This window comes from Scomber japonicus, chromosome 19 (assembly GCF_027409825.1).
Source record: "Scomber japonicus isolate fScoJap1 chromosome 19, fScoJap1.pri, whole genome shotgun sequence".
Taxonomy (NCBI): domain Eukaryota; kingdom Metazoa; phylum Chordata; class Actinopteri; order Scombriformes; family Scombridae; genus Scomber; species Scomber japonicus.
In genome coordinates, this window is record NC_070596.1 from 15,672,449 (window position 1) to 15,698,529 (window position 26,081).

General features: G+C 41.0%; 2 protein-coding genes across 2 annotated transcripts in view; both read left to right on the top strand.

Moving 5' to 3' along the window:
• Positions 1 to 1,700: 1,700 nt before the first annotated feature.
• cplane1 (ciliogenesis and planar polarity effector 1) lies at positions 1,701 to 19,716 on the top strand. Its single transcript, XM_053339480.1, has 50 exons — positions 1,701 to 1,750; positions 1,955 to 2,103; positions 2,210 to 2,345; positions 2,799 to 2,918; positions 3,402 to 3,638; positions 3,789 to 3,888; positions 3,966 to 4,122; positions 4,229 to 4,332; positions 4,644 to 4,826; positions 5,086 to 5,335; positions 5,453 to 5,653; positions 5,831 to 6,609; positions 6,722 to 6,912; positions 7,038 to 7,118; positions 7,203 to 7,367; positions 7,564 to 7,731; positions 7,832 to 8,063; positions 8,165 to 8,301; positions 8,392 to 8,609; positions 8,696 to 8,860; positions 8,954 to 9,101; positions 9,740 to 9,849; positions 9,936 to 10,085; positions 10,189 to 10,300; positions 10,573 to 10,888; positions 10,975 to 12,105; positions 12,227 to 12,372; positions 12,468 to 12,553; positions 12,645 to 12,694; positions 12,965 to 13,235; positions 13,312 to 13,686; positions 13,780 to 14,469; positions 14,563 to 14,744; positions 14,847 to 14,934; positions 15,039 to 15,117; positions 15,340 to 15,474; positions 15,711 to 15,779; positions 15,887 to 15,975; positions 16,119 to 16,356; positions 16,473 to 16,732; positions 16,841 to 16,934; positions 17,065 to 17,249; positions 17,475 to 17,557; positions 17,696 to 17,827; positions 17,916 to 18,096; positions 18,186 to 18,241; positions 18,323 to 18,472; positions 18,684 to 18,826; positions 18,947 to 19,209; positions 19,385 to 19,716. Exons 2-50 carry the CDS (start codon positions 2,023 to 2,025, stop codon positions 19,538 to 19,540), a joined length of 9,873 nt encoding a protein of 3,290 aa, XP_053195455.1. The 5' UTR covers positions 1,701 to 1,750; positions 1,955 to 2,022; the 3' UTR covers positions 19,541 to 19,716.
• Positions 19,717 to 20,678: 962 nt separating this feature from the next.
• LOC128380056 (WD repeat-containing protein 70) overlaps positions 20,679 to 26,081 on the top strand; it is a 38,146-nt gene continuing 32,743 nt past the window's right edge. Inside the window, exons 1-8 of the mRNA XM_053339737.1 lie at positions 20,679 to 20,730; positions 21,489 to 21,539; positions 21,639 to 21,722; positions 21,819 to 21,921; positions 22,058 to 22,259; positions 22,664 to 22,723; positions 22,920 to 23,053; positions 24,046 to 24,199. Of these exons, the coding sequence (XP_053195712.1) occupies positions 20,706 to 20,730; positions 21,489 to 21,539; positions 21,639 to 21,722; positions 21,819 to 21,921; positions 22,058 to 22,259; positions 22,664 to 22,723; positions 22,920 to 23,053; positions 24,046 to 24,199 (813 nt within the window). The 5' untranslated portion in view covers positions 20,679 to 20,705. The remainder of the gene's footprint in view (positions 20,731 to 21,488; positions 21,540 to 21,638; positions 21,723 to 21,818; positions 21,922 to 22,057; positions 22,260 to 22,663; positions 22,724 to 22,919; positions 23,054 to 24,045; positions 24,200 to 26,081) is intronic.

Below are 26,081 nucleotides of genomic sequence, written 5' to 3' on the forward strand. Positions count from 1 at the left end.
CCTCCTCTTCCTTATTATAATGATTGTTCTGTTTTGGCCATGTCACCATGTCCTGATATGATGTCAAGCTCTGCCTCTTAAGGCGGCCCTCATCAGACCACAATGAACCTGGCAGTGACAGTAATAAAGGGCTCCATCTGTGCCTGGCAGGCGGAGGCAAATGAACCAATTAAGGTCTGGTGAAGTCTCCTCTTTGACCTATTGGCAATGGCTGCCGTCATCTCCATCATGATGAAAAGGAGAGAGTGCAAGGGTAATTAAATACCAGCAGGGAGCCGGGGGGCAAACCTAATAACTCATTGTTACAAGCCAATAAGAGACCGTAGCATGTTAATAATGAAAGAGCCACTTACTGCATACAAACAATCAGATAACTAACAGGCATGAATGTTTCTCAGAGAAACTTGACCTTGTGGAGGGATATCTTCAATAGCTTGGAGACAAAGCACAAAAAGGCCTCTTATGCCACAGTTTATCTGCCATGTGATCTGTTCTGCTCCAGTCAGAACTGGCTTTCATGTGAACTCAAAACACTATGAAAAGCTAGAGATTCATTCTTAGCAGTGACCCATATTGTAGCATATTGCCATCTGCTGGAAAATATATGCTTGTGCAACAATCTCCTGCATGTACAGTGCACTGTGTAATGTCCTGTTGTTTTTGGGTGCTGCCAGGGAAATCTGTCATGGATATAATATGAGGTGATGGAACAGAGTGTAAGTGTTCTGTTCTCAATCCTAAAGTGTTGAGTTTGATCACTTGTGTTGTGTCTTTGAAAACAACATAATAGGCAACATAATAACCTGACTACGTGGTTAACATGAGTCTGTTAATTACATTACAGGGCCTTTGCCTTTGGCAACTGGCCTTACTTAACCCTTCATGTCAGTTTCTGCTTGAATTACAAAATAAATGTAACAGTAATCCATTACAGTTACTGAGAAAAAAATGTGTAATTAAATTACAGTTACTTATGAAAATGTTGATGAATACAAACCGGGTTACATCTGAAGTCAGACCTTTAAATATTTGCTCAGGAGAAGGTTTTTTTTCCTAATTTTTAATATTTAACATGTTACTGAATATATGTTTTACATATATTGCTGTTTTTAATTCTTTGAAAAGGATATTTTTTATATTGTGTAAATAAATCATGACGTGGGCTTAAATGGTCTCACAGTGCAAAATAAGCACATGCAGACTTTTGACTCATGAAATATCTGTATTTTATATTCCAAAATCTACATGAACTAAGAAATACATTTTCAAATGAGAGCTAAATCTTTCTTTATAAAAAAATCATCTCCCTTATAAATCATGTCAGTATCCATGAAAAACACCTGAATTTAGATTTTGGTAGTCTTAATGGGTACACTAAAAACTTATTACATTTTAAATAAGGTAACTACTAGTCAGCTGTAACCTACGATCCGTAAACAACACAGGAGCGGTTACGTCACAACATCTACGTTCCTACGGCAACGCGTTGAAGCTTTCTCCAAGAGGCTCATGGGAAACAATTCCTGCTTCTGGAGCGGAGGGAGTTTCGAAATATTTTATGTTTAGTTACGCTATAACATGTTATACCACAGTAATATGATATAGTAGGTGACTAATAGATACGAATGTAACATGTGAGCATAACCAATATGGTGGAAATATTCTGGTTTGGCTTTTTTTCCGGGACCACTTTTCCGCACAGTGAGGAAAATTAGCTGGGTGGCTAATGCTAGTTAACGGTATGATTTAGGTAGTTTTGTTTGGTTCAAACAAGAGTCAGTATTACGTAAAACGACGTCTTAATGTTATCAGTGCATGCCAGCTATTGCTGAAAACGTGTAACGGCTGAGTCTCACTTTTAAGTTTTATGATAATTGTAACTAGCTGACGTAATTGTAATGTTTATTTGAGCAAATTGACTAATATTACTATATCGGTTTGCTTGTCCATATAGCGGATTAATTTCGATAACCCCTTTCTGAATGCATAACCGCAAGGAAAAACGGATACTGTTTTTTAAACATGGAGCTAGAGCTAGAAGTTGTGTTGTCATCCAGCATCAAAAGGAAGAAACCATGGCCGCGATTCTGCTGGCTCGGGCAGGTAAACAAATGACTAATGAAGTATTTCACATTTAAGAAGGTGACAGTGGCTTTTATATCATTACCAGTAATATAATAGTGACTGCAAACCTGTGTCATGTCACTAGGAGAAAGAGTCTGTGTTCCTGTTAGATGACAAACGGATCAGTGAGATCAACATGGTGTCTGGCCGCACCAAGAAAAGGACACCTAAACTCCATCCCTTTCTCAACAGTGTGGTGACAATGGCTTCATCCCAAAATGGTGAGTTTATTGTGCCAGCTCATAGCAAAATACTTGACACTACCAGCAGAACTGAAATTAGCCCCAACAGTGAACATTTTTAAATCCAGGTTAAAAACACTTCTCTTCTCCTGTGCTTATGATTGAGCTCTTTTAAAGCACTTTACATTTTAATCTTTCATTTGCACTCTATGTCCTTTTAATGATTTTAAAGCAAATCATTATTTTATGCTGCAATCTTATACATTTTATTTCTCTCTTTCTATTTTTCTGTACTTTGTTTTTATTATTAGTGTGGGGGTGGGGGGTGGGGGGGTTAATTGTATGTTTTAATGTTTCTCAAATTACATGTTTTTCTGTTTTATGTAAAGCACATTGAGTTGCCATTGTGTATGAAATGCGCTATATAAATAAAACTGCCTTGCCTTGCCTTGCCAATTCTTATAATACACTACTTGTCTTTTCTTTTTCCAGGTATGTGGCTTTGTGGACTTTTGGTCACGGGAGAGCTGTTTCTGTGGAACAGGGATAAAGATTTGTTGAAAACTGCTGCAGCAGTCCCAGAAGTACTTCATATGATTACTACTTTTGAAGGTATATAATCTATGTATACATACATCTAAGTGTCATTGCAGTGTCAGTAGATTAGCAATGACCATCCCAGTACTAAGAAAAACATTACCCATTGAAGGAGCTCTGGCCTGCTGTCTTAACATCAGTGAATGGCTTGTTATCATGCTATTTACACAGGTCTTCTCAATTGTGAGACTGTAAAGTGCTGTGACTTGAGAATGTGGTTTGTGCAATTTGTCAAAGATTTACAGAACCAGTCAAAAGTATGGACACGCTCTCTCATTCAAGTGAATGGAAACGTGTACAAACTTTTGACTGGTACTGCACAAGTACCTGCTTGTGTAATATATTGCAGAAGATCACAATGACAGGAAATAGTGAGTGGGTATTGGTACAGTGAGTGTAAGTTGAATTGCAGATTTGCAAATTCCAGTTATATGTGCAACAGTTTTTTAAGATATCAAGTTTTGAATCCATGGATGTATTTGCATGTATTTTCCACAGGGAATGCTACAAGGCTGTCACTCCAAGTTTCAGGAGATGGGATGCGTGTACTCCTGGTAGCCATTACAGGGCAAGTGTTCCTGTGGGAATGTATGGACATCAGAGATTTGACGGGGGTACGAGATGGCACAGTCAAAGGACACTGGGCGCATATACAGCCCCTTGAAGATACCATTTTGCCATCTTTACAAGACAAAGAAGCATCCCAACACACCATCTTTGTTAAGACGGAGGTTTGTATTCTTCATAAGAATATGTGATTGTGTCATGTTTTAAATGAATGACAGAATTTAAAAAACCTGTACTCAATTTCTGTTTCACTATTGGATTATTTTCTATTGTACTTAAATCCTATTTATATCTCTCTCCAAATTCCCTTACAGGTAGTGGGTGATACCTGCTTATCAGCATTTGTTTTCACATGTGGGAAGAAGCTAATCCTCACTTGTCTGAAAATCCAATGGGAAGAAGGACATGTGAGAGTAGGGTGAGTAAACAGGTTTATGTAACTCAGTTCTCCCACTTGTTGTCACAGTAGTTACAAGTACACATTTCTCTTTGTAGTTCTGTGGGATACAGCATACGGTGGGCCACCAAGACATACCCCATGTCAAGTCTTACCCCAGCATGCCAACCAGTGAAGTCCAGGGGTGCATTAGTGTCAGCCTTCTCTCCTGATGGCCGGCTGTTAGCCATTGTCCTGAACCAGAGACAGCCCAAGGTAAGTGTATGGCCTCTCTTTCTCTTCTTGTCACATCTTCAACAGTTTTTTCCATGTCCATCCATACATCCATGGAAATGTGACACAAGATATGTTTTGAATGCAGGCTACACAGGTCCTCTTTGTGAGCACACAGAATTTTGTCTCGGTATCAAGTAGTCTGGGCGGATGTGGAAGCAAGAAATTGGAGATCCCTTCTAAATACATAAGGTACAGTATGGATAAATAGCAACAATAACAGGTGTTGTGGCTGGTGTTGGTGTGATTGGGTGACTGCCGCACACAGGTTTAAACTGAATTCAGAACATAATTTCCAGACTGTATAAATAAAAAAATATACCAGAGAGGAATGAAAGGAAACCACAATGTCTGTACAGCTGTATCAAGCCGCTATTACCTCCACAAAAGGCTGTGTTACATCACCCCATGTCTGTCTGTTGTTAGAACTACTTTGAAATCTTTGTTGGAGAAGATGTTTTTTATTTTATTTCTGAAGATGCTTCACTTATCTTCTCTTTTAGGTCGTACTGGGTCGGCAGTATGACCTGGTCACCGGGTGGCCTTTTCCTGGCCTGTGTTCTGAAGAGAGGCTCTCTTCTTATGTTGGCTCGCCTCGGAGGGCTTCTCACTCTCACAAGCTCCGGTTGCAATGTTGACTTCGGACCAGCACAGTTCCTACCCCTGCACCCTCTCGTCACTTACTGGTATGTCGTAAATTGAGGCAATTTACATTCATTGCTCTTATTAACCCTTATTACAAGTTATTGATTTGTTTGGGCTGATGTTCTGTGGTAATGTTTTCTATGGATTGGTTCACTGTCATGTTACAGCATGTGAGTTAAGAATCTCTCATTCTTTTGCACTTTAAATGAATGAAACCAGTGTGAAACGTGTGATGTTGTTTAACTATAACGCTGTTTTTTCTTGCTTTTTGTTATAAAAGTTTTTCATTTCCTCCTGCAGGCCACCAATGTCTGCAGGGAAAGGGGAGGCCTCTCTGTCCAGCTCTAGTATGTCTGTGCGGGATGTCCTGAGGCAGCGATATTCTGTGACCTGGCATCCACGGCTGTTCTATCTTATTGTGTCTGATGGCTACATGGCCACAGTGTTGAAGGTGCTAGATAGGCCTTCTCCTGCGCTGCTGCTGAAAACGCTACTAAGGGACACCAGCAAGGACCTCGAAAAAGCCAGCCGGATCCTGGATAAATCACAGGTGTTAAATCAGGAATTTGAAGCAGTAGAAGAGAAGAGATTTTATTCAAATTCAGCTTTAAGTTAATGTTATTTCTTGAATTATTTTATTGAAATAATTAAAATATCTTATTTTCAGATTAATGTGAGGGCATGGTTGGAGTCAGTATCTTGCCTGAATCTGGACAGCAGCCTTGAGGAGTTCAAACCTATCGTTACACGTTTACCCAACACCACAGACTCTGTCATTTCAGCAGCCACAGATAGGTCCACTTTACCCCTTTTCCTGCAGGACCAAGGGACATTTGGTGGCACCAAGGAGCTTCTTGAAAGAGTACAGGTCTGTCAAATACTGTTAGAATATAGAATATAAGTTTAGACTCAATGTCAAAATGCTCAAACTACTGCACTGCATTTGATTACACTTAGTAATATTGTATTGTGGCTACTGTATCGTTTGCTTTATTCACTTATATTACCAGTCTGTAACCTGGTATTTATGTGTTTGGTTTCCCAGACGTTCTTTGAAGATGATTCTGATGTAGACGGACCTCCTGTTGGATCTCATGTAGAGGATGGTGGACGTCTGGAGTTTGCCTCAATGTTTGACACGCTCCACGCCCTTGACGCCAACACTGAACTTGTCTCAAGCCCAGATCATGAAATCATGAAAGACTTTGCTGAAAGAGAGAGGAAGACCCCTCTTCTACATCTTGAACTTGGGAAGATCCAGAGCAGGCTGTTAACAGCCTGGGCTTTTAGCATGTCTCTAGGAGACACTGTGGAAAACAAAGCTTATCTGCTAAAGCACACCCTCAACTGTGTTATGCGGCTTGCTGCTTTACTTCATTTGATCCCTAGCTCCACGGTTAGCACGGGGAAAAGAAATACCTCAGTTTCTACTTGCCTCCTGCACCTTCTCAAATCGCTTCTTTCTTTTCTTCCATGGGATAGCGCTAACTCAGATGGGCCACGCTGCCTGGGGCTGATGGTAGAGCTCAGTAAACGGATGGTACACCTGCTGCTGAGCCCTCAGCCTGAGTCCTACCAGACTGGTCACTGTGTGCTGTCATCTCATAGTCTATCCACAGTACTGCTTATCTTGCAGCTGGTCTCTGATTCCCTTGACCAAACTTACAGCCCGCATCAAAAAACTGTCTGGTCCTCAGCAGAGAATCAGCCACCACACCAATGGCCTTCAGATGTACACTGTGTGCCTCTACTACAGGATGAGAAGGAAGAGATCTCCAGCTTTGTATATCAGGCTCGGCCTGTCCCCCAGCGACCGTCCAGCAGGTTGAGACAGTCTCTCTGACTTTTCACATATAAGTGTTTATGAGGAAATAGTCAGGTATTTGTTGTTGTAGATGCCAGTCAGACAAAAGTTGTGATTTTCTCTTTTGGTCAGAATGTTTGGCGTGTGGCAGCGGTTCTATGAGATCACTCAGCAATATATGGAAGAATTGAAAGGCTTTAAAGGTTGTGATGGCTTGGAGGAGGAAGAGCAGCAGCTGTCTGTCATCATGTCTCAAATCCAAACAGCTCTGCAAGCTACAGGAGAAAGGCTTGAGGAGGGTCCTGCACTGCTAAGTTACCCAGGTCTGAGAAAAATCTCTTATTTGTGTACAGCACCAACCAAAGCAAGTGTGATTGCATCCTAACCTAACTGTCTGAACAGTTATTTTTTGTTTTTAAACTAAATATTGAATTCTTCTCCCCTTCAGGTGAAGATCTTTTCCTGTGTGGCTTGTACCCAAAAAGTGCTGACACATGGCGGTCACAAATTTTGGAAGAGAGTAAAAAAAGTAAGACCATGTTGTCATTTTCCCCATTAGCAGAAACAGTACAGTAACACACAGTCTGAAATAGTAATCGTATATCTCTTTCAGGTTCTGATCGTAGTGTCTTCCAGGAGACTCGGCTTTGTCTGGCACTTCTATACAGTTTGTTGTCCCAGTACCATCTGAGAGAAGCCCAGGAGTTGGGAGACCACATGGCCCGCTTAATACTACACAGGGCTGGACAACAGGAAGACAGCACAACCTGCATAACAGGTTAGGCATTGTCAGCAATGATTTTTATGTGTGTGTCAGTTTATGGAATCAAGTTATTAGCGTTTTCATATTTAACAGCTTGATCCTTGATGGCTAACCCTTTATTTCTGATTATGTTTAATTATTCAAAACGACAAGTGTACCTCACTGTGAAATAAGAAACGTTGGTTATTAGCTTTGCTTTTGTGCCCTGCAGCAGACTCTCTTCCTTGCCAGTGGCTGCCAATGGACCTTCACAGTGACACAGCCTGTGCAGTGGTTCAGACCCTGGGAAGATTCATGGCTGCTTATTTCACCAATCAACCGCTCTACATCTTGCCCCCACACAATGTGGGCATCCTGCCTCCACTACACCTACCTCATGGTGTGTTTCCAAAATCATTTCTTAGTTTAAATTATGTTTTTTTTTAATTTAAATTTTTTTAAATATTAATATTACTATTTGGCAATACGCTCCTTCTCAGCCCCCAGTGTTGGACGTTTGGTGCCGCTGTGCCAGGAGGAGGTGGCTAGAGCAGTTAGACGACAGCATCTGTCAGAAGTGTGGACTGTAGATTATGCCCAGGACCTGCTCCTGCTAGGGGGTCTGATTCCTGAGACTGTGTGGTTGGCTTACCATCTTGGGGACTGGAAGACAGCAGCCTCTCTGAGCTTAGCCTACACCAGCTACTGCACCGACCACTTTGACTTCACTCGGTCAGTGTGTTAGCATAAAATATAATTGAGGAATGGATGAGTGTATTGTGAATGTTTCCAAATGTTACAATTTGTAACTGTTGCGAATCTTTATATAACAGGTTTAGGAAAAGAGAGCTCCACCTGCCAACAGTTTTAGAACCAGAAAGCATTTTTCAGGCTGAGTTGGAGTGTCTTTTTGGCAGTAAGACTGACTCCCAAGAGGGCAGAGACAAGGACAGTGACAAGAGTTTTACAGGTTAGTGAAACCTGACAACTATGAGATGACAGCGATGCACATAGAGCCCTTTAATGTTAATCTATGCTTTGTCTCATCTCCTATTACTAGATCCCTTGGAAGGAGAAGACTGGGACTTGTTACATGTTTCCATACAGGAGATTCTGAAGGCGTCAGTCATGGCTGGAGTGAATGTTATGTCTTCACCCTTGTCCTCCTTGTTGGACGCAGCCAAAGACCTGTGTTCTGGCCTGCCTGCAGTTGTGCCTAATGGACTGTATCTGCCTTCCCCACCTCTCTATTGTCCTCAGCCTTCCCCCAACACGCAGGTACATAACACAAAAGATAGACTCTTGCATATGCTTACATATAAATTCTCTGTAACTGCTTAAGAAAAAGTGTGTCTCATTCTTAGGACCCAATAGGGACATTAGGGCAGTTTACAGAGGTTGCGTCTCGTCACAAAGTGTCTGGGGTTCTCCAAAGATTACTGTTACTCCTGAGATCAGCTCATTGCTGCCATCCAGCTGCCCAATGGTACATCAGCCATCTACGCCGTGCCAGACACCTACTGCACAAGGTACTTTCCAGGGCTGAAATGTTTTTAACATGTGTTCTAAGAAGCTTAAAGGTCTGTGACATTCATAATGCAAATATTTTATGTTGTTTTTAGATCAAGAAGAAGTACTCCTATCCATCAGTTGCTGAAGAGGAAAAGGCTTTCCCAGAGGGTCTCATGAAGTTTGTCACCCGCACTGGATTCTTCAAACAAGGACCTAATAAAGATGGCTACTTGGACTCTGATATCATTCAAACTATTAGTAAGATAACACACATAGGGCCTGATTTACCAAAGGTTTGCATGTGTAAAAACATGTGCAAACTTGACATCATCCGCAAAAAATATGCAAGCTGTTAACGCAACGCACTGAGATTTGCGTCTTTCAAATGTGCAAGATAATACGCGCTGTCCATTTAGTACGTTTGTCATAATGAATATGTAATATGGGGCAGTGTGCAAAATACAGGGAGGAGAAAATGCAAATATGTTATTTAACACACGCATTGTGATTTACCAAACCTGAAGGTATTATTTCTGACGCTAACAGCATCTATAAATAATACCTTTGAAGGGCAGGTATTAACCAGCTGCGCACTGCGCTCAGATGACTTTTGTCACTGTGGAGAGGAGGAGACGGAGGCACAATGACAGAATACGCACAGGATGGATTTTTTCCACCCTTTTCTCCATCCTGTTGCACCTGTTTTCATTTACGCAGTTATTCTTAGTAGATGACCCGCAAAAGGCATGCAAACGAAACGCGCAATCTATTGCACTGCGCACGCAATTTAGTACCCACTATTTGGGGTCTTAGTAAATCAGGCCCATAGTGCATTGTGAACATCAATCAATTATCTAATTTCAACTGCTTTTTATTTACTATTTTTCTGCGTCAAGTCTGTTTCAGGGAGCTGTGTGGTTTATGCTGGATGCTTCACGTCAGGGATCAGCTCTCTATTTCCTGCAGGAAGTATCAAGGTGCCAGACAGAGTGGTAGAGATGAACAGGTATCACGTTTGCATTTGTGACATGTTTATGTATAAATATCCTCGTGGATTCCCCGTAAGTATTCATGTATATTTGTATCCCTTAGATCCCTGGTGATTCAGAAGTGAATTCTGCCTGTGTGGATGCTCTCCACTGGGCCTGTCGTTTTCTACCTTTCTCTCATTTCCTCAATGCCGAGGAAATCCTCCAGGACATACTGCTCAGCCTTGTGTCTGAACTGCCTCCTGTGTCTCTGGTGAAAACACTTTTTCTTGCTTTTTCACGCAGACGTTTATCAAAGTAAAACAGAATGACCTTGACTGAGTGCATTTCTCACTCTTGGCTGCTCTTCTTTTTAGGTGGCAGACACACTGGCACACGCTTTCCCAAAGGAGGAAGAGTCTGTCAGAGTCCCTCTAAGAGAAAAGTATAACTCACTGCTGCAGAGATTGAGACAGTGCAATGTCCTTGGTATGTATCTATTCACTCACAAAGTGCTTTGAAATATTATAACTTTTTGGGAGATTTATGCACTCTATAACATATTGTTTATGTTCTCTGGTACATGTATTGAATTATGGATTCTCCATGTTTAAACTATTTGAATCTGTAGATCAGAAAACTTCCTGGATCCCTTTGGGTGAATGGATAAATTACTTTAATCCTTTACCTATTATGCATTGCCATTTTAATATATGTAATATGTCTGTAATGTATTCTGTCACATGCTGTCTGTTCTGCAGAAGAGGAAACACAGGAGCCAACTGAGCTGATGATCATTCTTCTTCAAGACAAACTCAGGCAGAGGAGAAAACATCTTGGGCGTTTGAAGAGGCACCTTGCTGCCCCTGTGCTCCATCTGTGGGAGAAAGAGGAGGAAGAGGAGGAGAAGGGAAGTAAACATGGGATGGCCATGTTAAGACAGCTCTCCCTGGGTACAAGTCTGAGCACCAGCACTTTAACTGACTATGGGTTCCCCCCACTGTGCAGTGATGTAGACACAGCAGAGAATACATCTGAGGCTGTCTCTCCTGAACAGAATAACAGATCAATAAACAGGTATCCAGCGTGCAATGAAAGCACATCCATTACTTTCAGGAGTTGCTCACATGTGGCTTATTCTGTGATCTGTTTTGTTCTTTTAGGGGCGAAAAAGCTAAACTACGAGACGGAGAGAGTGCAAAGAAGACTGTTAAGATTGAGAGGGTGATCCAGGAGGAGAGTTGTGCAGCCAATGCCAAAGAGAATGATGACCAACATAATGTGGCTCTGCCCTCCTTACCGGTGGTTGGCACCTGGGAGTTTGAGCTGGAAGATGAAGAATATCTCAATTTCCTGGAGCTATTCCTCAGCTACGTGCTCGAAAAGGATAGTACTGATGGAGGGGACTCAGGCAGTGAACTTCCTTTGTTGAGAGGCTTCTCCTCCAAGTTGAGGGAGAGGGAGTTGCATTCTCTAACCTTTGATGTGCTCACAACTATACATCGACATCAAAGAAATGGGCAGCATCCAGCAAGAAAACACTGGAGCAACAATCCTCCAGTGTTCAGAGCTGGCTGCTGCTACAAGTCTATACAACAAGTTACAATACCAGAGCCACAAAACTCCATCTGCAGCGAAGTCCACATATCAAGTACTGGCCTTGCTGTCACCTCTCTTCCTGGGTTCAGAAATGGGAGGCAAAACGGTCTGTTTAGCCTCCAACAGCAGAGCCGTGTGCCTTTAGTCCAAAGAATGAGGAGAGCCTACTCTGGTTCTGACACTAGCCCTAATCAAAGTGCTTTTCCCATGGCTCAGTCATCAGATTATTTGATATTTGGCTTTTCAACCTCAGTGGAAACCGTGGTAGAACTGCAGCAGGGCCTCGATCCTAAATTAGAAGCTCAGTTCCCAGAGCTTGGCAGACTTCTGGAGTGGATGGTACGATGGGCTGATAGGAAGGTACTTCTGGGACATCATGGCAAAAAGAAGAAAGCCAAGGGAGAGGGGATCAGAGGAGCAGTTAATGAAGGAATAGTGATTCGCATTAAAGCCTCTGCGCCTGCTGTCCTCACATCTCTCAGCCTGCTGGAGCACAGGTACACTACTCTACTTGAGACCGATCATTACAGTGCCCACATCCAGATTCCAGAAACACGGTGGACTGTAGTCCCTGTGCTGCAACCTGAGGTGGAAGAGCTGAAGAGAGAGAGCAGTGTTGATACAGGCTACCCTGGATCTGCCAACACTCCCATCACTGGCCTTGATCACAATCTACAAGAAGAAGAACTGTTCATGTGAGCACCCCATGTTTGTCTTTACAATGTTTTATTTGGCTGGCTGAAAACAAGCACACCACACAATTTACTGAATATATGAAGAATCTACTGTATTGATATTGTATTTATGTCCCTGCAGAGATTCTCACAGAGATGAACCAGAGGAGCTGACGTTTCACAGGACACCTCTCCCCAATGACCAACTTACCTTTGACACTCAGATGAGACTATCAAGTTCACTCCAGCTGTCTCTTGGTGATTTAGATGTTACACCTGAAAAAGAAGGTATGATGCAAGAATAAATTGTCTTGTCAAAGTTGCTGCAAATGCAGACTGGTATAGCTGAGAATATTAATTAACATGTTTGATATTTGTCTTAGGCAAAAGTAGTGACGGTGAGGGCGTGGAGGTGTCGTCTTCTGTTTCCAATGGGAACATCTCTGGAAACATCTGCACACCTGAAACAGTGAATATTACTCTTAATTTTTCAAGTTTTTTACATGTGTCATGAAGGTTGTCACAAAGCACAAATAACTTGTGATTCTCGTCCTTTTCAGAGTTTAAAACTTGCAGATCTAGACTACTCAGAAAAAGACTCCACCTCTCTGTGAGTTTTGAGTGAATTATTTATTAAAAACGTGTGAATGGGTAAAGGGAGCCGTTACTGTAGTATGTTAGTGAGAAAACAGTTTAGCTAGCCCTTTTCTTTGATCTTTTACGTCTGTCACTATAGTTCATCATAATTCTTTAACTGTTCAACATCGCACTATAAAATTAAGATAAAACATAATCCCTGCTGAGTAATTTCTACATTTACATTTGGTTTTGAAACCCCATGTCAAAACCAAGTTAATAATTGAAATTTCCTGTTCTGTAGTTTAAGCCACAGTCATACTAGAAGCCAACAAGCCCCTACACACCCAGAGCCAAAAGCTCTTCCCATCGTCCAGGCTGAGACAGTGGTCCATGCACAGCTCCCTGATCCAACTGAAGTACTGCTCCCCAATGCACTAGAAGATCCCCCAAATGTTCAGCCACAAATCTCCACAGCCAGTGCACCCAATGTGGTTCCTACTGTCCCCAGCCAGACATCGTCCACTCCGCCAATGAGACAACGTCTGGGTGAAGACTTATTCAGATTGGTCCAGGTAAGAACAGACTGAACAAATGGACTCTCTAACCTTTCAGAAATGACTTGTAATTGACATGTATTTGTCCTTGCAGCATATCAACTACATGGGCCTGATGGAAGTTTTGGGAGAGTCATTTTCCAACCTGCAACTGGCCCAGCAGAACTCGTCTTTGGCACAGTCTAACACAAACAACTCACACCCTAATGTTCCATCATCTTGTGCTGCCAATTTCACACCTCGACAAAATGCCTTGTCGGCTCAATCCACAATTTCACGGGCCCCTCAGACACAGGCATGTGTGCCATGTTCAGAATCCAGCAACACTCAGTTTAGTCAGGCCCCTGCATGCATGTTTGCAAACCAGCCTGCCACACAGAGCTCAGGGAAACTCTCTCCAACAGTTGATCAGTGTCAAAGCACCAGGAATCTACCCTCCATTGCCAACGGTGCAGGTGTAAATTATCAGGTATTGCTCAAATGTATTGCTACATTGTGACACATTCTTTCTGTGTAAACAATATTGAAATGACAGCTGATTATGTTCACTCTTTTTTTTCAGGAAATGCAACCGCTCTCTGTCCAGGCAGAGTCACCAGAAATTCAGTTTAGTCAAAGCAGAAGATTAATCCCCCCCTCCCAAGGGCTTCTGACCACTACTGACACCAGCCATGCAATTAACAGTGCCCCTGTAATAGTGCATTCAAATGGGAGCGTACAATCTGACCATCCTACCCAGGTCATGGGCGTGAAATTACTCAAGCTCCATCGTCCTCCGTTGCCCCAGCAGGGTGCCCCACGCTGTCCCCCAGCCCAAGGATTCCAGATGCCGCTCACTGCAAACCCTGCTACTCTGGAACCCTTTCAGCCTCAGCTTAAACACAATCACAAAGCTTCCTCAAAGAAGACAGAAGAGGAAAAAAGAAGTGGGTCTTCAGTTCCAAAAAGGCCACTCAGTTTTAACAACAATCCTCCACATGATCCTACTCCCAGGAGCTATCATGTGCAGAGTCAGACATCAGAGAGATCCAGGGTGCAAGACTTCTCACTACTCCCTCCTGCTTTACCAGCTCATGGACCTTCACCAACCCAGGGCATTCGCCTGCTGTGCTTTCAGAATGTTCCACAGAGAAACATCACATTCCCCCAAATCCCCATAGTGTCTTCCTCCAGGCCCTTTAATGTAATTGCAGCGCCAATTGCAGAAACACCTAGCATCAAGCTTCTTTGTATAGACTCTCAGCCAAAAATGGTAAGCTATTCTACATTACTTGAAAGATCTTTCAAATGAATAACACCAAATATGGCATTGTGATTTATGCCCAGATATCTGTCTCTACCACAGATGTTGCCCCAGGCAGCTGCTTCAGCCCAGGTGACCCGTCTCTTCTCTATGGAGGAGTTGACTAGCTCGGTGACAGGGAGGCAGAATGCTGATGAAGCTCGACTACGGTTGCTCAGAGTTGACCCACCCATTGAAAGCAGTAGAAGAGCTACAACCTCTTCCAGCTCTAACTCCAGCAAAAGGCAAACGCATATCTTAATTTTCATGCTATCGATTTAAAAAAAAAATATATATATATATATATATTATATCTTATTATATCTTGTATTGTGTTTTATTTATAGGCAGAAAAGGAGAGAGCAAAAGTCTGGGAGGGCAAAAAAAGCAGAGGTCACATTTAGGCCAGATGAGTCCATCATCCCTACACAAGAGGTACAACAATTATAATCTTAGTAAGAATAATTTTGTACTGTCACCGATATAAAAAAACAAAAACATTTCACCACTGTCATTTGTTTGTTCTAATGTGTATTTAGCCAACAAGTGAGCCTGTGAATGATGAGCCAGCAGCTGCAGAAGAGATCACCCCCAGACTGGATTTCGCTGTTCAACTTGGTTAGTGCCAAATACATATTTGAGTACACTTGCCTGTTGCAGTTAACACCAGGAAAAGCAATAATCCATAGACATCTTTAATGGCAACTACAATGTTGTTTTTTTTAACATAGCAAGAAACTCACACCACTATGTCTCAAAGGGACAACAGAAATCTGTATTCTTGAAGATGTATAGTGACCGGATAACAACTCTACTGATCTTTTGTTCTTTAACTCTCAGGATCTGTTGACTCAATGTTGAGTGGTCAGAGATTATTGGACAAGGCAATGTCCACTGCAGCCGAGCTCCATGCCTTTGCTGCCACATGTAAAAGTCCCCCAGAGTGCCATGATGCTTTCACAAACACAGACCCAGGTGAGTACACGTGGTGGTAAGAGTTGATACAGTCTAAGATTGTAATATTTTTGAACAGTTGTAATTTAATTCCACTGTTGCTGCTTGTGTTTGTAACAGGATAAAATGCTTTCATGTGTTATGGGTTGGCTTTCTTGATTGATCAGAAAGTAGTAACTTTTTTCTGTTCTGTCTGCATTTAATGAAAATACACAAAACCTTTTTTCTAAATGTAAATGATGATATTTTTCTTTCAGCTTGTCCTCCCAGACTGGTGGATAAAGCTGTGTCTGCTCAGGCCTCTGTGACTGATAGTAGTCCTAAATGTAAGCTGATTTGAAATTGTTGGACAACACAGTGCTTTTTATTTTTGTGGACATATTGACGAGTTAAATTGTGTGTGTTTGTGTATGTGTGTGCTTTCTCCACCCAGCACAAAGGTCAGAGAATCAGCAGTTTTACAATGAACCCCCTGTCCAAGACACAGTGAAGACTTCACAGACACCACAGATGAAGAATCTGGTAAGATCTCAGACATACAATGTGGACTCCATACAGTATGGCTCAGCATAGATTTTATATTAAATGTGCATTTTTGCAAGGACTCACTTTAAGCAATGTATAGTTTGATTTGCCTCTCTGTTTTTTCCCTCTTTGTTTCTCAGGATCTGCATGGACGCCAATTCTTAAGTGTTTTGGATCTAGAAGACCAGATGCAGCACCACGATTTGCAAGCCTCTCTCATCCCAGGAACACAGGACGTTCCTTCCATCCCTTCTTCACCTACATCTGCTCAGCTTCATGTACTTGCAACTTCTGTTATCTGTGGTGTGTCTCCTGCTACTGATCCACAACCCTCATTCACAATTCCAGATGATATCCTGAATCCCTCCACTCACCCAGGTCTTTATATGTCTATATATAAGATTTTATACAGTGTGGGTGTACATTGAATAAATTCAAACCTGTGGTGAACAGTATTGTCAAAATTTGGACTCAATATGTGTTGTATTTTCTAGATATCCTTGAGGAGACTCCTTCACTCAGCTACATTGAGCCCAAGTGGGATCCAGAGAGAGTTGCTCCACAGAATATATTAGATCCATTTGAATCGGAGATCTGTCAATCCATAAAGATCCCAAGTACTGAATTTAACAGTGCCCCGTACACACCTCCAACAGTCTGGTTCTCATCTCGCCTCTCAGAGCTGGATGTACAGTTAGCTGTGCTACAGAACATTGCAGACCACCTGGAAAAAGACTTTACCAACTCCAGGATGGTACATATGCATTTTGTTTTTATATTTTCAGTGTTACCCAAGTTTACAAATGGTCCTGACACGTATATGTAGATAATTCCTTGCTTGTCCTGCATTGTTTCTGTGTAGTTGGTGAACACTATTGAAAAGCTCAGCCCAGTTTCGGGTCCTAATTCAAAGACTGCAGGGAAAAAAACTGTCAGACTGGCTGTCCCACAGGAAGGTAAGATCCCAAAAAAGAATGAAAGTAGTGCATTGCATTTTAATTGAAATGCAAATCCAAATTGTATTTTTAATTGAGTAATGTTTAAGAAACCTCTATAAGACTGTTGTGTATTCTCTGTGTCTCACAGCATGGGCACCAAGACTTGCCACTGTAACAGAACCAAATGTGTATGAAGATGAAGAAAATCTGGAAGAACAATACGTGGTTCATAATGACTCCTGTGCCACTGAAAGAAAACCTTTTCTTTATTCCAATTCTTCTCACCGTCCCAGTGCTGGCCCTTCCCACCCTCACACTCCTCCAAGTAAAGATGCACTTTAATCAAACTTCAATTCAATTGCCTTACAATTATTGCATCATTTTAAAAAACGGACTCGCATGGTGGCAAATAAAATCATTTCCAGTTAATGTGTAGATATTAAAACAGGGTGCTGAATGTGGAAGCAATGCAGGCGTTAAACATTTTTTGGGTATTGCAACAGTAATATTTTTGAATGCCAACTGCAGCTAAAAGATGTGAAGCATAACATTTAACAGCATGACAATAACTGTCACAGTGTTTGTGTTTCTCGCACAGGAATTACACACCATGAAACTGAAGAAGCTGAACTATCTCAAGTGTAAGTTAAAGTATATTAGAAATCTTCTAAGTATTTAAAGATGTATGATATTTGTTTTGGATGTGATTTGTGCACTGTTATTTTGTCCATTCTCTCATGTTTTACGGTACTGTCCTCTCCACCTCTACCTCTCTCTAGATGGGCAGATAAGAATCTGGGTGAGACTGGGCTATCTGATACAGCAGAAATGTTAGAAGAGTTAATTAGAGAAGGATATCTATCCCCGACTGACCTGGATTTGTCCACTTCACAGACTGCACACCATAGCAGGTACAGTGCCTATAAAACTGAGAGCTATTCAAAGGACTGTCTAAATAAGTCTGATTATCTCTGAGCTGAAAAGTAATGTGACCCACAGCGCACTGGAGCAGCAGCAAAGTAGCTGGATGTCACAGAGACGCGTCCTTCCGGAGGATGAGAGGAGAGAGCTGAGGATTTGGATGAGAAAGAAACAGAGGGAAAAACTGGCTGTTTATCACAAACACAGAGAGAGCCTGAAGGAGAGGGAGCGCAAGCCTTTTTCTACTTCTGGGACAACTGTGAGACAGCTCATGTTATTATTGGCGTTGATGTTAAATATTATTGTATCCACACTGTTAATCATCTCCTATGTCCTTGCTCACTACAGAAATCTACAAACAGAAATCAAGCATCCATTTTGAGAACCAGGGAGGAAAAAGAAAAGTATGTGCCTGTTTACAGTGTTTGTACACAGGAGAAATTAATGTGCATTTGTGCAATTGAAATTTTAATTGTGATTGGCAGGGCCATGCTTCTGGAGCAATATAATCAGAGGACTCATGAAGCCCATTCTTTGGCCAGTGAAGTTTTGACCGGTTCTCCAATCCTGCTTAGTTCTTCACAGCCTGAAGGTGCTCCGATGACCTCTACCACACGGTCCACCTCTGCTCACAGGTACCACATGCAACAATAGTATGACTAGGATCTTGTCTTATTAAAGGATCATTGTGATTGGATCTTGCAGCTGAACTAATCATCACATTTAATTGATTGAGTTAAAATATTAAGATTATACCACAATGACCATAATCTGCACAGACAGCCTGTATTTTATGTTCACTTTAAATTAGCTGGATTTGATAATGGAGTAATATCTTCTTCTTAGGACCTACACTATATATCCTAATGATAAAAGAAGTGTTAAGTCTGAGTCAGGACAAGCTCAGCCCCACCTTCATCCATGGACTGCTGAGGTGCAGGAATGGTCTTCAGAGGACCACCGCAGGAGACTGGGACTACATAGACCAGGTACCAAAATGATATTCAGCTAAACTGATGTTGTGAATATGTTTATAGTAACTCTGTTCTCATAAAATTAATAATATTAAATTGACAAAATGTATCAATGTTGTGTGACTTTGTTGTCAGTGACCTCTCTGCCAAAGGACCGCCTGTCTCAGGTCACCAGACGTGGCATGCTCACCATCACAAAGAGCCACAGTAAACTGCACACAGCCAGCCAGGGTGAGGAACTGCAGAGAAAGATGGGTTTGAACAAAAGTCCTACAGGAGGGATTCAGAGGAAGCAGACCAGGATAGAAGAGAGAGAGGAGAGGGATGCGGTTAATCTGTGGGAGACCTCTTCGGAAATGTTAAGCCTGTTTGGACCAGAGGAGTCAAAGTCTAACATGGTAAGAATGGCATGTTTTGGTTTTTTTTATAAATCTGATTAATCTCCTTTTTACTTTACATGACAAACCCTCTCAGTCATCCTCAAATTATTGTCTTGTGCAAGAAGAAGGAAGTTGTTTAATTAATATGAGGATAAGAATACTGTACTATAATACATTGTTGTGCACCTCTCAGGTTTTGGCCGGGCTATTAAATGCCCAGGATGATGGTGCCACAGCTGGTGTGTCAGCGATGGACTGGCTGGACAACCTCTCTGAGAGCGCCGGCAGCAGCCTCAGCAAAATAGACTGGGCTGCTATTGAGAGGATGGTGGCTGCTGAGGACACATGAGTGTTTAAAGAAAAGGAAAAAACTGTGCAATGTTGACACCTCAGTAGATGGTATATTACTTTTAAATGATTTCGAGGATTTTATGTGCCTGTTGAATGTACTGTATGTAGAGGCAACTGTGATAACAGACCTTATAATTTATATAATAAATTTGATCAACAGTGATATTAAATATATCAAGACACAATCAATTTGTTTATTTATTTATTTGTAAAGTAGACCCACAGTAAATGACGTGCTGTAATCAATTGAATTTTCATACATAGTATAATTAATATTTATTGCACTGACATCTGCAGTGATGTCTTCTTTTTTGAAAATGTAGGCTTGTGCCATCTGTGTATGTAATGTTTTCTATATTTATTTTTCTACAGACTTAAATGTCACTACAATAAAGCGAAGTTTAAGTAGTTAAACGCAATTTGTCCCTGATTAAAATTGTTGAATGAAGTTATCAGTGATTGTTCTTATTGCAAGGCTTCATCGTGGATCACACATTCATGCTTTACAAAGCAAGAACAACGTGATAATACTGAAACATTCCTGTAATATTTAATATAAACAGGCAACTTAAATCATTGACCTCCTATTGTCAACTTCAACACTGGATTTTGCTATGGATCAACAAACATCTCTCACTTTATACACATCACAGGATTTTTTTCTCAGTAAATATAAAGTGTCAAATCCACACATGCCGCACTCTTTTTTGGAAATGTGAATTAGCACTTCTGTCCCTTTAAATTGGGCATTTTTAATTATTTATTTATGTATTTATTTTATTTCGCATCTATGAGACAGAAACACGCTGTTGGCCTGCAGGGTATAGTCTTGTGTTCATTAAAATACGCTCACGGTTTTTCATACTAATCATATCCATTTGAAAACACTTGGGGGCACCCTGCATCAACTGTGAGCCTTATATTTTCCTAGGATGGCGAAGGAATCACCCCCCCCCCCCCCCCCTCCACTCTTCCTGTGATTGGCTAGTACTCGTTACCTTAGTTTGTTAGAAACAGAGCTCTGGCTCAGAAATACAGGGTAAGCCAACCAAATGTAAAGTAGGGCGGGTCACTACTTCGTCATCCTAGGAAAAAATATCGCTAACAGTGACTACAGCAAGGAGAACTTCCGGAGGTCAAAGGCAACCATCGTATTTGAAAACATGGACCCTAACAGGATGGATGAAGGTAGCAACGTTTGCTCTTTTAAAGTTTCATATTGCTGCTTTATACGAGTCACTTATATGTACAAGTTCAATGGGCTGCATTTCCAATTGTCTTAATATATATGAGCCAGCTATACGCAGCCAAAACGTGAACAGAAACTGATGCAGTAGCTGTTTTTGTGCTAGCTTATTTTTTTTTAGCTTCTTTTATGTTCGCTATAAATAGTGTTTGTCCATTTTTCACCGTGGACTTTTAGTACAGTTTTTTCTTTATCAAGTCACAGCTTTAATTGTCCTTACAATGGGAGAAAATTATGCTCAATTATCTCAATCAAGCAGAAACGACACAGCATGGTTAGCTAGACAGTTGGCTCAATATTTTCAAGCCAACATTATAGTCCAAACTGATTTATGGTAACTCAGAGGATGTCAAATCCAGCTTTTTGAAGACTTAACTATATATCTGACATAGGTTAACAGTCAAGTAAAGTCACAGTCACTTAAAAGGAACCCATAGCCACAGTGTGGCGTATGATAGGACCCTATACATTGTTACCTTTTCATAACTCATTGTTAAGTATTCATTCATTTTTACGAGTCATTTCCCCTAAGTAAAATGTATAATAGATTGTGCTTCCTTCACTGAGGGGTCACTTTTTGTTGAGTCTTCTTAGCCTACAAAGAAAACACAATTAAAAGAGCTGTACTTTAAAGCATTCACATGAAAAGGAAATTGTAATTACAGTTTTAATGATAAACACACTTTTTTTGCAACATCAGGAAAGAGTGGAGATGGAGACATTTCATCTGTCATGGGATTCTCTGGGTTTGGTATGTGCAGCGGAGCAAAATTGACATATGATATATGATAAACTGACATTATGAGTTGAGTCAGGTATTGATCAAGTGAGTTTTGTTTGTTCCTTCCAGGTAAGAAGGCCCGTACATTTGACCTTGATGCCATTTTTGAACAAACCCGACGAACCGCCATTGAGAGGAGTCAGCATGCATTAGGTAATATTTGTCAATTAACAACAAGCATGATACGCAAGTTGTTTACTAATCATCTGTATGTCAGTGTGTGTGAAATTGTAACCATTACTTTCTCAGAGGAGAGGCAGAAGACACAGAAGGAGGGAGGCGGGGAAAGCTCCACGTCAGTCAAAGCATCAATCCACACACAAAGAAACAAACCTGCTGCTGCTACTTCTAGGTAACATGATTTTTTTAGATGATATGTTTGAGTGACTAATACTGAGTGTCACAGTTTGATCAGACTGAGACGTGAATACATGTTTGCTATTAAAGTTTTTGCTTTGTTTGACAATTGTGTTTTTCTTTTTTTTTAGAAAACAGGAGAGTGACAGCAGCAGTGACAGCGATTCAGACTCTGACTCTGGCCTTATTGGGCCTCCACCACCTCCTCAACATACAGCCCAGCATGACGATGATGATGACGAAGAGCTTGTGGGACCGCCTCTCCCACCAGGTTACACAGGCAGCACAGCTCACAGTGATGAAGATGATGAAGATGATGACGACGATGATGATGTATGTCTAGAATGTCCCTCTTGTCCTCCTGTCTCCACAGATGTTGTGGGATGCTTTTAAGATTTTACCACTAGATGGCAGCACAAGAAAATATAAGCAGTGGACAACTAACATTTTGTGTTGCTGATCAGTAGTTCAATTGTGTCTTGGGTGATTTTTCCTGTTTTATTTCTAAAGCCTCTTTACTGAAAATGTACCACTGCTATGCATTGGTTTAAACAGTCTAATCAAATCCTGCAAATGTGGCAAGTTCCTAACTTCATATTCAACAGTGTGACTGTAATTTGCAGCTGAGACTTTGATTTCAGATTCTATTTAAGTTGAAAGGTTATGTGTGATTGAATGTTAGGGTGACAGACTATGTTATAAATACACACCTTATTAAGACCTGTTTTCTTTCGTAGAATCCAGTGAAGAAGATTCCAGACACTCATGAGATCACTCTGCAGCACGGCACCAAGACAGTAAGGCCTTCTTCTAATTTTACTTTTATTTTTGCTGCTTTTAGAGGATACTGTTTAGTGACAACACTGTTAAATACTCTGAGTAGCAGAAGCAAACTTCCACAGTTGGTTCGCCTCCTACGGATGATCATCAATAAATGAATTGTGAAGACTTATTGATAGTATTTAATTTGTAATGAGGTAACTGTGTCCCCAGGTATCAGCTCTTGGTTTAGACCCCTCTGGAGCCCGGCTGGTGACTGGTGGATATGATTATGATGTGCGGTTCTGGGATTTTGCTGGGATGGATCAGGCACTGCAGGCCTTTAGATCCCTGCAGCCCTGTGAATGGTGAGTCAACTTCTGAGAACTTGACACAGAAAATCAACACAGTTGCTTAACATGTGGGTAATTAGTTTCATGCAAACATCCAGAAAGCTCACTGTATTTATGTGTGCCAAAGTGTACACACACACACACACATTTGTTGAGGTTCAATGAGCTTCATGTTGACTCCAGGACATCCTCTCTTTTCATTCAAAATGAGCCTTTCAGAAGCAGATGGTTGAGATGCGTGGGTGTTTGTATGTCTGCAGGTGTTTACTCCGTTTCACTGAAGCCATCATCAAAGTTCAAATTCTTTATTGTTTTTTGGGAACCAGTGGGCTGAGCAGGAGCAGGCTTCCCCTTATTTACGCTACATTTATTTTGATTACAGTGTGATCCAGTAGCCTCTATGGTTTACTGACAAGCTGGGTTTCATAGAGAACTGTGCTGTTGAGGTCCGCTGTTCGTCTTTCCGGACCCAAAAAGGCAGCACCTTAGTTTGATCAAACTGGAACAGTGAGGAAACTGAGCATTTAGTCCAATTTAGTGAACCTTTTAAAGTTTCCAAAGAGCATTGATGCTAACCTCACTTTCATTTCAACAATGGAACTTTTAATTCAGTGTATAGAAATGGGGGTGTCTGTCTACCCCCTGCTGTGTTAATGCTATTTGATATTGGTGCAGATAGTTGTCCATCTCTTCACTTGCATGTGCTGCCCTGTATCCTAGAATGATTGTGTATATGCTCACAGCTATGTTTTTTTTTGCCTGTACTAGATCAAAGAGACCAACCATCATGTTATGGTGTATTCCATAGTCACGTGTACTTACTGTTTGTTTTGCCTCTGAACTCTTTAAATGATTAAAAGCTTCTTATATAACAACTTTTGTTAACAGTCTTGTTCAGTCACAGTTTGCAGATGGCTTGCAAACAGGCACTAAGATACTTCTCAGAACTTCTCAGCAATGCAGAACTCTTCATGTGTGATATGTGTGTGACTTGTGTGTCTTCTCAGCCATCAGATCAAGTCCCTGCAGTACAGCGTCACTGGTGATGTCATCCTGGTGGTTTCTGGCAATGCACAGGCCAAGGTGTTGGACCGTGATGGCTTCAACGTCATGGAGTGTGTGAAGGGAGACCAGTACATCGTGGATATGGCCAACACTAAGGTATTCTACATTTACATATATTTCAGGTTCATCACAACTTTGGTCTTTTTTCTGTTTTTATTGTTTATATGATAACTTTATACTCATCAATGTAATTGCTGAGTTTAGCAGCATGGTGTCATCGTTACTTCTATGTCCATCAGGGCAATAAACACAAGCACTGATATTAGACAGTTTAGCCAGATTATCTAAACCACTTTATTTGGAAATAAAACCAAAAAGTAAGTGGACAAGAAATATAGGTAATAATCGTAGAGTGGTTGATAGTCGATAAATCAATTAATGGATTGAAAATTAAATACCAGCTAGTTTTATAATCAACTTTTTAAGCAAAAAATGACAAATATTTACTGGTTACAGAATCTTGGATGTGACGATTTGAGGCTTTTCTGTGTCGTACATGATAGTAAACTTAGCACTTCATTAGGAACACCTGTGCAATCAAATGCAACTCAATACAGCATCTCTACCAAAAAGTCTACTATTTTGTCCACATCATTAATATACATAAGGGAGGCAAAATACTATTAACAGTTTTCAATATATTGTACTCCACCTCCCCCCACTACAACCTCAACAGTAAACATAAAGTAGATTTATCAAAAATTGAAAATGTATTAACTTTGTAAAAGTAGTAGTTTACAGGTATTCCTAAATATAAAATAAATAGCTTGGTGAGTGTATATCGGACAAAATAAGACATTTAAAGATGCCACCATGAGCTCTTACTTAGAAATTAAAACTCATATTTTCATAAACAAAACAATTAATGGGGAACTTAAAAGTCAGATTAATTGAAAATAATAATTTGTTGCAGCCTTAAATAATTCACCATTGCACAAGAAAGCTGTATGAGGTCTGGTAGGGTTAGAGTTAGAATTTGGTCTGTAATCTGAAATGAATTTTTATAACAGACTTTTCACTTCTATAGCAACTGCAGTATGCCCAAGAGAGACTATTCATTTTAAGCACAGGCTGGACACTCCCTGAGGGTAAAATTCTTAGACAACATGTCGGGCAGCACTTTTAAATTCATATAATACTTCATTCAATACATTGTACACATTTCCTCATCAAAAACTTTTCAGGCTCACAAATCTTTTCTTGCTTTAATCCCTATGCTCCTCTTTTCTGCTCTATGGGTGAACCCTGCCAACGCATAATGGTAGCAAGGTGTAGCCATGAGCTGCTCTGTTTTTGTGTGTGAGGATAAAGGTCTCTGCTGTGTGACCAGCCAGAGGCACTCTCAGAGGAAGAGGAACACCAATTGCTTTCAGGACTTTTCGTGGTTCATCTCTTCCTTGTACCTGAATCTACAAAGGATGATCCTTATTTAGTATCCATGTTTGGATTTTACTGCGGTTAAAAAAGCTGTATTGTTGGTTACTAACCATCTGTTACAGCTGCAGTGCATTTAGACATGGTTTATACTGCCCATATGAATTACCTGAACAAGTGAAGGCCCATTGATTGCAAGTAGTGTTTTCCTGGATGTCCCACATTCTTGTCCTGCTCAGCCCCATCTGGAGCTGATGGTAGAGTTTGGTTCAATGACAATGCGTTTTGGCCCACCGACAACGTCCCAGTCGATTAGCTGTGTCTCATGTGATAATTGAGTCCCTGCCTCTGCTCTGCCGCTGTCGACAGACAATTACTTCCTTCCTAACTCATCCCATTGTGTACACAGAGTTTGTCACAGAGGCCTAGACACACAAGTAGTAGGATTGTATTAAATGTTGTTTTTATAATTATGTCTATAAAATCTCAGAAAACAGTGAACAGTGTTTTGTGCAAACCAACAGTCTGAAATCCAAAGGGAGAAAAACAGAGAGAATCAAATCCTCACATCTGAAAAGGTGGATTAACAGAATAGTAGGCATTT

Bases quoted from the DNA above. Each gene is read 5' to 3' on its own strand.
- cplane1 (XM_053339480.1), top strand. From the start codon at position 2,023: ATGGAGCTAGAGCTAGAAGTTGTGTTGTCATCCAGCATCAAAAGGAAG. The intron at 7,732-7,831 runs GTGTGTTTCCAA...GCTCCTTCTCAG, and splicing joins TCCACTACACCTACCTCATG to CCCCCAGTGTTGGACGTTTG. The intron at 9,102-9,739 runs GTAAGATAACAC...TTCTGCGTCAAG, and splicing joins TGATATCATTCAAACTATTA to TCTGTTTCAGGGAGCTGTGT.